Source organism: Sciurus vulgaris (genome assembly GCF_902686455.1).
Source record: "Sciurus vulgaris genome assembly, chromosome: 1".
In the NCBI taxonomy this organism is placed as follows: Eukaryota; Metazoa; Chordata; class Mammalia; order Rodentia; family Sciuridae; genus Sciurus; species Sciurus vulgaris.
In genome coordinates this window covers 73296364-73313960 of record NC_136461.1, presented here as the reverse complement: position 1 = coordinate 73313960, position 17597 = coordinate 73296364, and the positions used below count along the sequence as shown (strand labels likewise).

At 33.8% G+C, this 17597-nt stretch overlaps 1 protein-coding gene across 6 annotated transcripts in view; it reads left to right on the top strand.

Annotated features, from left to right (window-relative positions):
* The window catches only part of COL24A1 (collagen type XXIV alpha 1 chain), a 375093-nt gene that overhangs the window by 233221 nt on the left and 124275 nt on the right, over window positions 1-17597 (top strand). For 5 of the 6 annotated variants that reach the window (XM_079139420.1, XM_079139419.1, XM_079139416.1 and 2 more), the window contains 4 exons: window positions 4817-4870; window positions 6172-6225; window positions 7262-7315; window positions 8715-8768. In XM_079139420.1, the coding sequence (XP_078995546.1) occupies window positions 4817-4870; window positions 6172-6225; window positions 7262-7315; window positions 8715-8768 (216 nt within the window). The remainder of the gene's footprint in view (window positions 1-4816; window positions 4871-6171; window positions 6226-7261; window positions 7316-8714; window positions 8769-17597) is intronic. The other variant, XM_079139418.1, reaches the window with a different exon arrangement.

Here is a 17597-nt window from a genome sequence, read left to right as displayed (position 1 = left end):
ATAACTCTTGGGGGAAGATTAAACCCCCAAAATTTTCTATTATAAATGTGTTGGTTCCCAACCAATCATGATGGATTAGATATCAATATCCATTCGTTTAAAAATTTGTTCAAAGAAACAGCAAAAAATAGGTTTTGAATGCAATTCCCTTTTGTTCAGAAGGGTACTTTTCTATTGTAGATAAATTTTTTATTTGGCTGACAGATCAAAAATTATGACCTGAATATTATAATTTTGCAAACTGTGTTCTCGATTATTGTGTCTGCTTTTTGCTGCCAAACTATTTAAGAGCATAGTCTGTACAAGATTTTTCTACTTTCTCCCTGCCCATGCATTCTTAATCCCTTGGCAAACATCAAATCACAAAAGCTACTGAACTTATTCTTAGAGGTCACCATCAACCTTCTAGATCGCCAGATCCTCTGACTGGCTCATCCTCAGCGCTCACCATGTAACACCGATTTCTCTCTCTTTGAAGCCTTATTCCTTAACTTTCCTTGAACATTCCTTGTTCTCCTCCTACCTGACTTCTTTTTACTTTCTCTTTCACCTTGTGCCTTCAGAGAATCTTCATTAAGATTCTCTCCTTCTTCCTATTTTATAATAACTGGGTATAATACATCATTCTTAGGATTTTAACAATTGACTTTTACATGGAGACTCACATATTAATATTTTAGGAGAAACTCTACTCAAATAGCCACAGCTCTCTCTTGCCTTATCTGTCTTTCTTCTAACACTGGCTTTTCTCCTGAGCTTACTGTTCCTTTTGATGATACCATTGCCCTCTTAAGAGTCATTACACTTAATTCACAGAGTGGCTGTGCCAATTTGCAACTCCACCAGCAATGTATGAGTGTGCCTTTTTCCCCACATCCACACCAACAACTTATTATTGCTTGTGTTCTTGAAAATAGCCATTCTAATTGGAGTTAGATGAAATCTTAGGGTGGTTTTAATTTGCATTTCTCTAATTACTAGGGATGATGAGCACTTTTTCGTATCTTTGTTGATCACCTGTATATCTTCTTCTGTAAAGTGTCTGCCCATTTCCTTAGCCCATTTATTGATTGGGTTCTTTGTATTTTGGGTATAAAGTTTTTAAAGTTCTTTATAAACTTTGGAGATGAGTGCTCTGTCTGAAGTGTGTGTGGAAAAGATTTTCTCCCACTCTGTAGGCTCTCTTTTCACGTTATTGATTGTTTCCTGTGCTGAGAAAAAACTTTTTCGTTTGAATCTATCCCATTTATTGATTCTTGTTTTTATTTCTTGCGCTATTGGGGTCTTGTTAAGGAAGTCAGATCCTAAGCCAATGTGATGGAGATTCAGGCCTTCTTTTTCTTCTATTTGGTGAAGGGTCTCAGGTCTAATTTCTAGATCCTTGATCCATTTTGAGTTGAGTTTGTACAGGGTGAGAGATAGGGGTTTAATTTCATTTTACTGCATATGGATTTCCAGTTTTGCCAGCACATTTATTGAAGAGGCTATCTTTTCTCCATTGTAAGTTTTTGGCACCTTTGTCTAGTATGAGATAACCGTACTTATGTTGGTATGTCTCCATGTCTTCTATCCTGTACCATTGGTCTACCTGTCTATTTTGGTGCCAATACCATGCCATTTTTGTTACTATTGCTCCATAGTAGAGTTTAAGTTCTAGTATTGTGCTACCTCCTGCATCACTCTTCCTGCCCAGGATTGCATTGGCTATTCTGGGTCTTTTGTTCTTCCAGATGAATTTCATGATTGCCTTTTCTGTTTCTATGAGAAATATCATAGGGATTTTAATTGGAATTGCGTTAAATCTGTATAGCACCTTTGGAAGTATGGCCATTTTGATAATATTAATTCTGCCTATCCAAGAACATGGGAGAGCTTTCCATCTTCTAAGGTCTTCTTCAATTTCTTTCTTTAATGTTTTGTAGTTTTCATTGTAGAGATCTTTTATCTCTTTGGTTAGATTGATTCCCAAGTTTTTGTTTTGTTTTGTTTTGTTGAGGCTATTGCAAATGGAGTTGTTTTCCTTATTTCCCTTTCAGGTGTTTCATCTCTTATGTATAAAAATGCTTTAGATTTGTGTGTGTTGATTTTATATCCTGCTATTTTGCTGAATTCATTTATGAGGTCTAGAAGTTTTCTGGTGGAGTTTTTTTGGATCCTCTAAATAGAGAATCATGTCATCAGCAAATAGTGACAGCTTGAGTTCCTCTTTTCCTATTCATATCCCTTTAATTTCTTTAGTCTGTCTAATTGCTCTGGCTAGAGTTTGGAGGACAATGTTGAATAGAAGTGGTGAAAGAGGACATCCCTGTCTTGTTCCTGTTTTTAAAGGGAATGGTTTCAGTTTTTTCTCCATTAAGAATGATGTTGGCCATGGGCTTAGCATAAATAGACTTTACAATGTTGAGGTATGTTTCTACTATTCCTGTTTTTTCTAGTGTTTTGAGCATGAAAGGGTGTTGTATTTTGTCAAACACTTTTTCTGCGTCAATTGAATTGGTTGAATTGTTTACCTGGTGAGTTGTTATGGACTGAATGTTCTTTTCTCCCCCAAAAATCATATGTTGAAATCCTAATCATCATTTTGGTTTGAGGAGGTAGGGACTTTTGGAGGTAATGAGGTCATGAGGACTCCACAATTTATGAACCCACTATGCAGTCCCTCACCAGACCCTGAATCTTCCAGTGTCTTGATCTTGAACTTCCAAGCCTCCGGAAATATAAAAAATGATATTTATTGTTAAAACAAGGATCCAGGCAAGGATCTTTAATTGCATCTGAATGAAAGTATCTACTCACATAAATTTAAAAAGCACAAAGGGAAATTATTAGATCACTTCCAACTGGATATAAGCAATAATATTAGCATAGTGTTTAAGAGTATAGATTAGCACTGTCCAAGAGAAATATAACACAAGTCCCAAATGAAAACCACATATATAAGTCTAAGTTTTCTAATGGCCACTTAAAAATAAAGAAGGAAGTGAAATTGATTTGAGTGAAATTTCATTTAAACCAGTATATCTAAAGTGCTACTTTTATAAATAATCAGTATAATCATTAATTAGATATTTTGCATTTTTTTCTGGAATAAGTCTTCAAATTCTGGTCTCTTTTATAGTACATATCAATTTGGCTTGCCACAATTAAAGTGCTCAATAGCCACTTAAACTCATCCATACTGTTTAAACTTCTCTGCATCAGCAAGTCACTTAACTCATCTTCTTCATCTGCCAAAGGGTATTCTGATAATTCTAATAAATATGCCATTCTGAGAATTTAATCAAACATATAGAACATGCTTAATTTATGTTATATACCCAGGATCATTTGATACCTAGTTAGCTAGATATTGATATGAACTAGGACATGAATCTATATAAATAAAATCATGCCCCATGTATTAATTTTGGTTAGATTCTACCCAGAAAGCTAATTTTTCATGACTCTGTGCTTTTCTATGCAAATAAATATTATATGAGAATCTGAGTCTTTACTTGATTGCTATGGAAAAAGAAAATGTTTCATGCCTTTAAATAAAAGTAGAAAGTAATTTTCTTATAACTTTAGATAGGAAAGAGATGTTCTAAAGTTTGTTTGTTATTCTTTTTGTTTTCTCTACTGCTTAAAGGAGAAATAATAGAAAATACACAAAGACAAAGGTAGATAAACCCTGAGTCTTATTCACTCTCAAACAGTGTTACTGATTGTTTCCTTTCACTTTTTCTGACACATCAATTCGTTTCTTAAGCTATTTGTACTACCTAGTATACTCTTCCTCCTTTCTTTACTTGGCTAGCTGGCCTTTCCTTCTTCCTCATATTTGTTTGTTTTTGGTACTGGAAGTTGAAGCCAGGGTCACTTAGCCATTAAACTACATCCCCAGCCCTTTTTTTTTTTTTTAATTTGTTACTTTGAGTCAGGGTCTCACTAAATTGCTGAGGCTGGTTTTGAACTTGTGATCCTCCTGCCTCAGCCTCCCAATCACTGGAATTATAGGCATGCACCACCACACCCAGCTCTTGTTCTTCAAATTACAGATTAAATGCCTGGCCTCTGGCCTTCTCTGACCATTTTTGCAAAATAGCCTTCTCTTTTATTCTCCACATAAGCATCATAGTTTTCTCTTTGAGTTTATGTCATAATTTATAATTATTTAATTTAATATATAATTATTTAATTTCAGTTTAGTTGCTTTTTGACTCATCAGGGCAAGGGTTAAGTTCTGACTTGCTGACTAATGAAATCTCAGCAACTAGCACAGTGACTGGCACAGAGTAAGTGCCAAATATTTCTTGAGTAAATGAATGAATGAAAAAGCACATATTGTTCTGTCATGTATTGAGGAGCTTTGAAAAAAAAATCATAGAAATGATTTCTTAAACTAATGTCTCCACATCAAGCAGATATAAAAACTATAGGAAATTTGTAACGTCCAATAAATTATCAATTCACAAGGGCAGAGCTTATAATTGAATGCAAAACTCATGACCTCCCAGTATAGTGCCTGTCACATAGTGCTTGTCACACAGTCTCATTGCCTCCCAGTGTAGTGCCTGTCACACAGTGCCTGGCGCGCACGCACACACACACACACACACACACACACACACACACACACACACACATACACATACATGTATTTGATGGACTTAAATTAATTCTAATGTAAAGTCATAGGCTGTGTACCTATATGAGGAGAAATTTTACTAAAAAATAAAATCCATAATGACTAGAAAGAAACAAATTAATTATGGATGATTTAAGACCAGGATGCTACAACAGCAATGTAATATGTTACATTTTTTTCTCCTAAAAGGGACCTGTTGGTTTACCTGGAGAAGTTGGGATAACTGGAAGCATTGGTGAAAAGGTAACCTCTTACCTTGTTTTGTTTTATAGTAAGAATTCTAAGCTAAATTCCAAGGAGAGAGTTTCACGTGCTATTTTATATTAATTATAAATCATTCATAAGTCTGACATATTACCTCTACTGAAACTCTTAAATATATTGAGATATAGCTAATAACATATTTACTTCTAATTTTTAAAACAGTATCTTTTTAGTTGTAAGGATATGGTCTTGAAAGAAGTATGAAACAGTTTTGATGTATGGTTAAATATTCTTTAAATCTACTTTATGATAGTAAGCCCCAATTGGAAGCAATTTTGAAAGAGAATAAGTTATCAATTTATCTTTCTTTTTCCCCCTCTCTCATATATTCTTGTTCCTATTTCCATTCTGTTTTCTTTGTCTAGCATATCCTCCCTATTTATTCAAAACCAAACTGTTGGACTCAGTTGAATTGCCATCTTCTCTACAAACTCTCTCCAGACTCCTCTAACCTTTCTTTCTTCATTCCTGGAGTTAAAATAAGTACTACACAGTTTAAAAAGCAGTTGTAAAAAAAAAATTTAAAAAAAAACTGTTGTTCTATAATTTTTCATCTTTGTTAATATCCCATCTGTGGTTACTTGAGAGTAGAATTTGTGTTTATATATTTCTTCTAACTCTCATTTTGTACAAAATGCTCAAAATATATACTTATTGATTTTTCAATCAACAGTGAGATAATTAGATAATTTCATAATCTTTTATTCTGATTTAGTTACTTCTACATTGGGTTAAATCTTCTATATTTGGGTTTTGACAATTCTTGAAATTTTATTGTGAATCAAATTTATCTTTTTAATCTGTTAAAGTAGGTTTGATTGTCCTGAGTCTCCAGAATTACTTCTGTGGCACTTAATTGTGGTAGACAAACTAAAAAGTAAAATTTCTTTCAATGGTTATACAAGTTAGTTAATTTTTCAATATGTTTTGATAGTTTCACTGTTCTCATGCTTTGTCTCATAAAATTGTAAGCACATCTACTTAAAAGCTTTAGCATATACATGCTTAATATTAAATCCTGTTCAACCATAATTTCTATTTTCTTCATTTTAATAAGACTTTTAGTATTTTTCCCCTTAAAAATATCTTCAGAGGATTTTTATTGTACTCAAAGTCTTGCAATTTAGGATAAAAATACAAAATTTTTGAATTTTAAAATTACTGAATATTAGGATGAGATGTGCATTTACAGTATTATTCTGAGGACTTTCTATCCTTAGCTCAATTATGATTAATTAATATGACTCAATGTTATTGTCTTTTCTTTCTTGTTTTAAAAGGGAGATCGTGGAAGTCCAGGCCCACTAGGTCCCCAGGGGGAAAAGGGTGTTATGGTAAGAGATCAGTGATTTTAAAAACATGATTCTGAAGAAAATAATGAAGATAAACATTTCAGAGGTATAATTGCCTTGACTGAAATTTAAGTGAAAAATGCTATTGTATAATAAATTTCTATTAGAATTTTCTTTTAAACTGGTTTATCTTACACAATGACAGGTGACAAGTAGGCACTAAAAGCATGCATAATTTGGGAGAAGAGTTAAGCCATCATAAATTGGCTAAGAAAAAAATTCAATTAGAATTCTACTAATTCTCCTACAGCTTAAAATTTATGTGGTACATGTAATCACTACCACTTTTCCATGAGTTTGTGATCCTGAGGTAATTTTTTGACACCTGAAAGCTCAGAATTCAGAATTCGTCTTACTCTACTTTATGTAACAGCTGAAAAAACTTACATGTGTTGCATTTTTTTTTAATTTATTCTTATTTTTTTCAGAAAAGCTCTGTGAGTTTTTTTTTGTTTTTGTTTTTGTTTTTTAGCTATCTCCATTTGCTTTTGGCTAGAAAACATATCATAAAACTAATCAACTTCAGGAATCATTAGTTCTTAAAACCATTCTCAGAATCAGTGTTAATACCATACAATGTGTGCTTCTTCTAAAATTTGAAAGACAAACATATTTGTACACATTTACATTCCTTATAGAATTCCTTGCCCTCCCTGAAAAAGATATAATTTCTTAATGTATATAACATAACGAACACCCCGCACAAGATACTATAATCTACAGAAGATAAAATGATTTTTCTCTTCTCAATAGACTATAATATGTGACCTACTTAGCAATTTTCTTTTCCAGGCAAAGACCCTCTGATAAATGAATACAAATATATGCGAACATGTTTTTGAGTTATGTGGTCTTTCTGCAGAAATCTTTTCTGTGGCCTCTTATATCTTGGCTAGGAGAAGAAGAGCTTATTAAGTTATCTCTTTTTTGTTCTATTCATAATAGCTGGTTTATCCTCAGTGAAAACAACTAAATGCAATAAATGTTTTGTGTTTTTCGTACTGTACTTAAATCATAGGGATATCCAGGTCCTCCTGGGATTCCAGGATCCATGGGCCCTTTGGGATTACCTGTAAGTACAGAATATACTATATGATCCCTTCTAGAATGTCTGCTTTAATTTAAATCCATCTCTTCTGTTATGCTGCTTTTTTTTAAACTTCATGTAAAATTCATGTAAAAAAATCCTATAAACTAGTGGAGACTGCTGCTCTCCCTAATTATACAAAACAGTCTGGAATATGTGACAGCATCTTGAATTTCCTTTCCCCTACTTGGCATGTTAACCAACTTCAGTTCTGTAACCTAAAGTAAAAAAACACTTAAACTTTCTTCAGAATAATTACATATATAAGAAACTGTTGACTAATCAAGACCAGAAGTAAGACCAAATGGTCAAAAAATTCATAACCATAAATTTCAACATATTTTCTTAGAAAATAGCAAATATTCTCAACCAGTTTAAATAGGAAATATACCTTTATTAAAAAAAACCTTGAGGTTTGAAAATATTCCATCTGTTGTTTACAGGAAGATAATGAAATCTTTTCCCTAAAGAGAAAATTTTTGCTTATCAGAATTTGATAGTTATTGCAAACTTGAATAAGAAAAATATCAGTCTTGTGATTCCCTGAGCAGAACTTTTCTTTTCAGAAATGGTTTATACTGTTTTGTGATGCTCCTGTTTTTTAAAGCAGATCTAATTTTCTAGTATATTCATAGACATGTGGTTGGTTTCTAAAATCAGGACGGCTGGTCTGGTGCACAGTTGCTAGCCTCTTTTAGTCAGATAAAAAATAAATAAATGAATAATAAATTCTAAAGTTTAGTACATTTTTATCTACTGAATGTTCATTGATAAATTTTATTATCCAAATAAGCCTTTATTAAAGACTATAAAGAATAAAACTAATTCATTATAATTGCCTTAATAAATTGACTTAATAAACTTAATTTCCATTACAGGCTATTTCTTAGGATATGCTAATCTGAAACATTTATAACATTCTTCATGGCTTCAGGAAAAAAAATCTATTTTTAGGTGATAAGAATATCATAACTGTCTAAAATAATAGTAAAGGAATATATAATGATGGTCATTGTCTCTTGAATGGACCAGGCTATATTAGACTGGTCTAGTGGGCTGAATATCTCCTTCCTTCACTCCAGGTGTGTTTCTGCTATAAACTATTTGATCAATCAGTATTAAATAAGTTTGCCATTCTTTGTTTAGGGCATAAATATCTAAAAATGACATTTCTCTAAATAGTAGAATATTTCAAAAACTGAACATTAGCTGAATATTACCACAAAATGTGGTATTTGATAATTAATGCATATTTTAAGGAAACCAATCCATTTTATTAAATTTCTAAGGAGAATTCGTGTTATATGATAAGAAAGACTATGACTACTATTTTGATAGCATTCCTGGGAATTCTATAACTGATTTTTTAATTTGCAACATGTAGGGTCATGTGGGAGCAAGAGGACCACCTGGGAGTCAAGGTCCTAAAGGTCTAAGAGTAAGTAATACAATTAAAGAAGTACACTAACCTCAGAAAAATCTCCTCATAATGATGTGTTCAATAAAAATAGCTCCTCACCTTGGAGAATGTTGCTTAGATATTGTTGACTTTTGCCTCGTTTTCATTTTGAGCTATCTTCATCCAATATGGACTGACGACAAAAATTCTGAATATGGACCCCTGTGAGGAAATGTATACCTTGTGTATGTACATTTAGATTCAGTGCTAGGTAATGCCTGGAGCACTCCAAGTGACATACGCAGCTTCCTCTGTGGTTTCCTCTCCTGAAGTACTCTATAGCACGAATCTCTTCTACCAAAATTACTGATAGTGTCAGTTTTGTTTAATGGAACATTTGGTTCCAGCCGTGTAAATCAAGAGCCAGAAAAGTCTGCTGGCTCGTTAGTGAGGCATGTTGAGTGACTTAAAATTAATAGAGGGATCAGGCAAAGATAGACAGATATGGTTTAAAGGAAATATAAATATATGGGTCCAAATTATAGTTTTTCTGTGATTAAGGGCTGTTTCCTTCATTCATAGATACTTAGCCTATTATAATTTATTATAGGAGTCATAGAAATGGGTTTGGAGTTCTCATAAAAGTCTTCTTAAATGAGTATGCAGTATATGTTAATGCTTTAGTTAATTATTTTTTCCTTTTAATTTTAGCATTTATACGAAGTAATGGTCCTGTCTCCTCATCTAATGTGTTTGGGACCAAATTGTTCATTCACTTAATTGACTAACTATAGGATTATTACCTACCTTTCAAGTAGTTTGTTACTTTACAAAACATTCTTGTTTACATAGTTGAGCTATCAGAATTTTACTCTCCTTTTGAAAACCCACTAATAGCTCAGCGTAGCCTATTTTGACTTTCCTAAGAAAATAAACAAAAGATTAGATTTTTTTTTATCCTAGCCAAGAGAATATCCATGAAATATCCAGGAGATATTTTAATGCAGTTTTTTTTTTTAATTCATGCCAAATTAGGTACCTATTGTAATGAGACTTGCCTAATTTCCTAAAGCTTATGAGTCAAAGCAGGCATATACTAAGCAGTCCAGAGTGGAACTTGCAGATGCTGATAAAGCTAAGCCTTTAGTTAATTAATTCGCTTTTGCCTAAAGCATAGAAAAGTATCAGCTTTTCCAAGGATTCTGCCAGACTTAAACCCATAACTAGCTACTTTAGCCTTTATGACCTTTAATTAATATAATTGCAATACTTAGGTCTTTTCTTGAATTCAATCTGGTTATCTTTTTCACTGTAGGCACAGAAATTTCTTTCTTTGTTCCCTGTATAATCCTGGCTTAGTAAGCAAAATTATAAATATGGGAATGTTTTTTCAATAATATCATTTTAATGTAAAACATTAATAATGAGTGGTGAATTTTGGACAAAGTTCATTTCAATTACTATCATTGTACTCGTGAATGTTTAATATTTATTCTATAAGGTTTGCTAAGTTTAAGGTCCTCTATTCCAATCTGAATTCACTTGCTAACAAAATTTAACTCTTGTTTCTTTTTGACATGTGAAAAAATATAAAGTTAATCAAGCACAATTATTGAAAGTTCTTGGACATTTAAAGTCAGGCAACTCACTTAATATGCGCAGATTTTAGTTCCTTCATCTTAAAAAGTATAGTTTGAACTATTTCAGCTATGCCAGGATAAGAAACTAGTAGACTTTCTTTCAGCTAAATGCAGTCTTTTCTACATATAGATCTATGCACCCAATAAATCTTATTTTATCCAAAATTGTTTGCCATTTTTGAACCAAGCTATTTTGTATTATTCTAAATTTGTAGCTCTGTGTCTGGGACCACTTTTGAAGCTTTATCCTATGTCAACTGCCAACTCTCTAAACTTTGACTTTTGTTACTAGCTTTGGAGATATCTGCTTCGTCATGCTCCATAACTGAACTCTCGTGTTCCAACGCTCCTCCCTCCCTACCCCAAACAAACTTATATTTCTAATTTGTTTTTCTATTAATGGTGTCATCTTTTGAACAGTTAATTAGTAACAAAATATCCAAGAAACACATAGAACTTTTGGGTGGCAGAGGAGTTTTTAAGTGCTTGATTTCAGTAGACACATTTTTGCTTCAGATTTTGTTTTTTGTAGCATTTTAGAATTTGATCAGTCATTCCTTTTCAAAATCTCTCTGCCATCTTCTTTTTTAACTCCAAAAAAAGTTAAGCAGAATTTCTTGCAGGCAGAAAGAAGAAAACAAGGCACTGAAAGTACCAGAGAAATTTTAAGATGAGGGAAATTATTAGAGCAAAATCTTGAGGGACCCTCACACTTAAAAATTCATTCTTTAATCACTGTTTTCTAATTTTCACTTGCTTAACCGTTGAATATTCCAAGCACCACCAACACCCCCTGCCCCTTAGCACCTCCACACTTGCCACAGTGACCTTTCCCCAGTTACTTGCATGCCTTGAAGTCTGCTTTCCTGCTGGTGTCTAACCACTGGTCACTTTTTAGAGATTTAGATGCTCTAGCTAAAGTCGTGCTCCCCACCTTGGATGCTCTCTAGTCCTGTAACATCCTTTATTTTTCTTCATTATACTTGACTACCTATTTTCATTTTATAATTCAATTTTTTTTGAAGATCACAACACAGCTATTTTATTACTGTTAGATGTGACAATATGCATGTATTAATGTTAAAGCCACAGAGCAGATATCAATTTTCCATGATGTAATATGGATATCATATCAAGAATAAGGGCCAGAGGGCAGTTGCTATATTAGATTTAGAGGCCAGAGAATAGATATTTGACTAACATTGAAGTCTAGCAGCAGTTATATAAGTTTCAGATGCTATTCTATGAAGATTATATTAATATTAAAAGGCACAGATTCACTATTACATTAGTTTTACATACTATAATATGAATATTACATTAGCATTAAAGGCCACAGGGAAGCTATTAGTTTTAGATGCTGAGGTATGGATTTAAACTAATAATGAAAGCCAGAGGACAGATATTATGTTACTTTTACAGTGTATAGTAAACATGTTACATTAATATTAAAGTTCAAATGTCAGCTATTATGTTAGCCTTGTATGCAATAATAGGGATATCATATTAGGATATAAGGTTTCAGGACATATATTACATTAGTTTAAACTGTTTAAATAGAGATATTACATTAAATAAAGGCTACATATCACATTTTATGTTAGGTTTTGATTCTATAGCATGGATAGTACATTAATATCAAAGGTCCAAGGTATCCATTTTATTAGTTGAAGATGCTGTAATACAGATATTACATTACTATTCATAGCCACAGGGCAGCTATTCTATTTGCTTGAGAAGTTAGTTATGGATATTATTTTTCTTTTTTTTTATTGTAAACAAATGGGATACATGTTGTTTCTCTGTTTGTACATGGAGTAAAGGTGTACCATTTGTGTAATCATAAGTTTACATAGGGTAATGTTGTTTGATTCATTCTGTTATTTTTTCCCTTCCCCCCACCCCTCCCACCCCTCTTTTCCCTCTATACAGTCCTTCCTCCATTCTTGCCCCCTCCCTAACACTAACTCTAACCCTAACACTAACCCCTCCCACCCCCCCCATTATGTGTCATCATCCACTTATCAGCGAGATCATTCGTCCTTTGGTTTTTTGAGATTGACTTATCTCACTTAGCATGATATTCTCCAATTTCATCCATTTGCCTGCAAATGCCATAATTTTATCATTTTTTTTCTCAATGTATTTTTTATTAGGGCATTATGGTTGCATATAATTGTGGGGTTCATTTTGACATATTTATAAATGCATGTAACAGAGTTTGCTCTATTTCATTCCCCAATACATCCTCTTACCCTTATTTCCTCCCTCCACCTGATCTCCTTCTTCTGTTCTATTGATCTTCCTTCTATTTATGCATTTACTTTTTAATTTGTGAATTATAGTTGTTTATAAAATTTGTGTATTTTTCAACTGAGAATAATTATAATATCAATTGATAATTCTTAAATGTTACTCTTTCCAGACCCTAAACTAGATATTATATACATTGAGTCCCTTAATCTCCTTAACTCTACATAATATCCCTATGCAGATTTCATAGATTAGAATAGAGAGTACTAAATTAATTTGGTATTTTGTCCACAACTACAGATAATCAATGGCACAGACAGGTTTTAAATCCAGAGGTATGTAACACTTAAGCTGTTGCTTTCAATATATTCACATAGAAATAATTCTGGAGATAGTAATATAATATCCAAATCATCAGTTATTTCTGTTAACAGATGGCATAGACCATATTGTTGCTATTTCTAATACTTACCTGCAGCTATCATCTTCACCTGTAAAGGGGAATGAGAAGAAGTCTGAAAGTGAATGGAGAGAAACACCCAATCTCCTTCACCATTACACTTTTTTCTGAGGCCAACCTTTATTTACTTAAGGCACCAAATTCAAATAGCTATGAAGAACATTTCTGTTTGTCTCTAAAGCACAGACTATGAGTTTAGAATTCTTTGCCTTCACTTAAATTTAAAATTCTGAAATGGAGGAAAATGCCTAAGATCTATGTGTTCAAAGAGACAGGGATCATGCTTTGAAAATCTTGGTCACTTTTTATTGCTTCTAGGACCTACTACCCCAATTTGGAGAAAGTACCTTTTGGTTTAGTCTTTTTTCCTTAGCATATATTTGTATTTATTTACTTTTAATTCATGCATAAATGCTGTACATATTATGGGGAACAATCTGATGTTTTAATATAGATATGCATCATGCAGGACTCATTAGCAACAAGAAGAGATCTGGAGCTCTATTCCCTGCTCCAGACTCAAGGCAGCTGTGGTAGTGTTGGTGAACCCTTAAATCCTGCCAGGCATAGTGGACCTCAAGTCAACTATAAAGTCCAGAAGATTTAAATGATATTTTATACTTACATTATTTTGATGTATGTCTGTAATACACCTCTTTACCTTATAGAATTAAGAATAATAACTTATTTTATTTAACTAAAATTTATCTGGTAAGGCATCATGTATACATGAAAGCAGAAAGTAAATGGAAGTACTCTTTTTTTCTTATGTACGATCTTAATGAATTAATCTTACAAATTCTAAAATAGTCTCTGGTTTGAGCGATAATTCAATGACAAATTCTTTATAAATAATCTGACCATGTAAACAGATACAGGTAGCTCAGAGTATATACATGCCATGGTTCTTTCCATTTCTTATACTTAGTGTATATAGCCTCAAATAAAAGCCATAATGATTCTTTAAATCTCTTCTGCGAATACCTTCACCATCTTTCCGCCTAACCCATCTTACCTGCCTCCTATGATGTCCAACATTCTACAGGAAATCTTCCAGACCATGCCTTAGCCAAAAAAACAACTGTTTTGTGCGTGTGTGTATGTGCACATGCGTTATGGGGGCAGGGGGCAGGGAATAGAACCCAGGACTGTTTTCACAAGCTACATTTCCCAGTCCTTTCTTTTTTTGATTTTGAGACAAGACCTTGCTAGATTGCCCAGACTGGCCTTGAACTTGTGATCCTCTTGCCTCAGCCTTTCAAGTCCCTTGGATTACAGCAGTGCACCACTATTCCTGGCTCATAAAGAAGTCATGATTATCAAATAAAATAACCTAAAAGAATTCAGTAATGTGTCTTTTACTTCATAGACAATCTATAAATACAAGTCCTCTTATTCCCTTATATTCAATGTTCTTTTTTTATTTTTTTATTTTTATTAAAAATCATAAATTTACATAGGGCAATGTTGTTTGATTCATTGTTATTTTTTTCCCTCTCCCCCCACCCCTCCCACCCCTCTTTTCCCTCTACACAGTCCTTCCTTCCTCCATTCTTACCACCCTCCTTATCCCTAACCCTAAACCTAACCCTAACCCCTCCTACCCCCCATTATATGTCCTCATCCGCTTATCAGCAAGATCATTCATCCTTTAGTTTTTTGAGATTGGCTTATCTCACTTAGCATGATATCCTCCAATTTCACCCATTTGCCTGCAAATGCCATAATTTTATCATTCTTCATGGCAGAGTAATATTCCATTGTATATATATGCCACAGTTTCTTTATCCATTCATCATTTGAAGGACATCTAGGTTGGTTCCACAGTCTGGCTATTGTGAATTGAGCAGCTATGAACATTGATGTGGCTGTATCTCTGTAGTATGCTGATTTTAAGTTCTTTGGGTATAGGCCAAGGAGTGGGATAGCTGGGTCAAATGGTGGTTCCATTCCAAGTTTTCTAAGGAATCTCCACACTGCTTTCCAGAGTGGCTGCACTAATTTGCAGCCCCACCAGCAATGTATGAGTGTACCTTTCTCCCCACATCCTCGCCAACACCTGTTTTTGCTCGTATTCTTGATAATCGCCATTCTAATTGGGGTGAGATGGAATCTTAGGGTGGTTTTGATTTGCATTTCTCTTATTACTAGAGATGTTGAACATTTTTCCATATGTTTGTTGATTGCTTGTAGATCTTCTTCTGTGAAGTGTCTGTTCATTTCCTTAGCCCATTTGTCAATTGGGTTATTTGCATTCTTGGAGTAGAGTTTTTTGAGTTCTTTATAGATTCTGGAGATTAGTGCTTTATCTGAAGTACGATTGGCAAAGATTTTCTCCCACTCTGTAGGCTCTTTCTTCACATTGCTGATAGTTTCCTTTGCTGAGAGAAAGCTTTTTAGTTTGAATCTATCCCAGTTATTAATTCTTGCTTTTATTTCTTGTGCTATGGGAGTCCTATTGAGGAAGTCTGGTCCTAAACCGACATGTTGAAGATCTGGACTACATTTTCTTCTATAATCTGCAGGGTTTCTGGTCTGATTCCGAGGTCCTTAATCCATTTTGAGTTTAGTTTCGTGCACAGTGAGAGATATGAGTTTAGTTTCATTCTGTTGCATATGGATTTCCAATTCTCCCAGCACCATTTGTTGAAGAAGCTATCTTTTCTCCATTGCATATTTTTGGCCCCTTTGTCTAGTGTGAGAAAATTGTATTTATTTGGGTTTGTGTCCGTGTCCTCTATTCTGTACCTTTGATCTACCTTTCTATTTTGGTACCAATACCATGCCGTTTTTGTTACTATTGCTTTGTAGTAGACTTGAAGATCTGGTATTGCGATACCCCCTGCTTCGCTCTTTCTGCTAAGGATTGCTTTAGCTATTTAAGCATTCCCCCTAAAAACTGGAACAAGGCAGGGATGCCCTCTCTCACCACTTCTGTTCAATATCGTCCTTGAAACTCTAGCCAGAGCAATTAGACAGACCAAAGAAATTAAAGGGATACGAATTGAAAAAGAACTCAAACTATCCCTATTTGCTGATTATATGATTATATACTTAGAGGAACCAGGAAATTCCACCAGAAAACTTTTAGAACTCATAAGTGAATTCAGTAAAGTAGCAGGAGATAAGATCAATGCACATAAATCTAATGCATTTTTATGCATAAGTGATGAATCTTTAGAAAGAGAAGTTAGGAAAACTACCCCATTCACAATAGCCTAGAAAAAAAATAAAATACTCGGGAATCAATCTCACAAAAGAGGTGAAAGACCTCTACAATGAGAACTACAGAACACTAAAGAAAGAAATTAAAGAAAACCTTAGAAGATGGAAAGATCTCCCATGTTCTTAGATAGGAAGAATTAATATTGTCAAAATGGCCATACTACCAAAAGTGCTATACAGATTCAATGCAATTCCAATTATAATCCCAATGACATACCTTACAGAAATAGAGCAAGCAATTATAATTCAATTTTAAATTCTTATTTGCTTGTTTATAAATTCAGGAATTTGTCTCTTCTCTACTGTGTCCTTTGGCCCTAAAACGATGCCCAGTTTGTAGTAAGCACTCAGAAAACGTTGGTTGAGTAAACAACACATTTTGAAAATAACTGATCTATTTAATTAAATCTGTACTCCTCAACGTGACCTTCAAGGTCTTGTGCAATAAAACAATAATTCAGCTTCCCAGTCCTATTGGAAAATAAGGCAGAAAAGGAAGATAGCATTAGGGAGCACCTTGAATACAGACTGAGGAGTTCTAAGACCAGAGATTTGGCTTTCATTTTAATAGGACCAGCGGAGCTGTAGGTCCTCATGGAGCATGAGTATTTTCTCCAAATCCATGAACATGCGCAAGGGGAGGGAGGAATGCAGGTACCCTAAGAGTAGGCAGGAAAAGAGTCCTATTATAGCAAACAACTTTTAATAATAAAAGCTAAACTAAGGCTTATCTCAGATGGAATATAAGAGAAGGTACGGAAGTGTAGGAGGATCCTTCCAATGAGCAGATTGTACTGGGATATTTGTTTTATTGTTTGTATACAAATCTGTTGTTCCCCAATCCCAACTAATTTATTTTTTTTTTTGTAAACAAGTGGGGTATAACTTGTTTCTCTGATTGTACATGAAGTAGAGACGTACCATTTGTGTAATCATACATTTACATAGGGTAATGGTGTTTGATTCATTCTGTTATTTTCCTTCCTCCCACCCCTCTCCCCCTCCCACCCCTCTTTTTCTGCTATATAGTCCATCCTTTCCCCATTCTTGCCTCTCTTCCACCCCCCATTATGTATCATCATCCACTTATCAGAGAGATCATTCATTCTTTGGTTTTTTGGGATTAGCTTATCTCACTTAGCATGATATTCTCCAACTTCATCCATTTGCCTGCAAATGTCATAATTTTATTCTTCTTTATGGCTAAGTAATATTCCATTGTGTATATATATATATATATATATATATACCACAGTTTCTTTATCCATTCATCTATTGAAGGGCATCTAG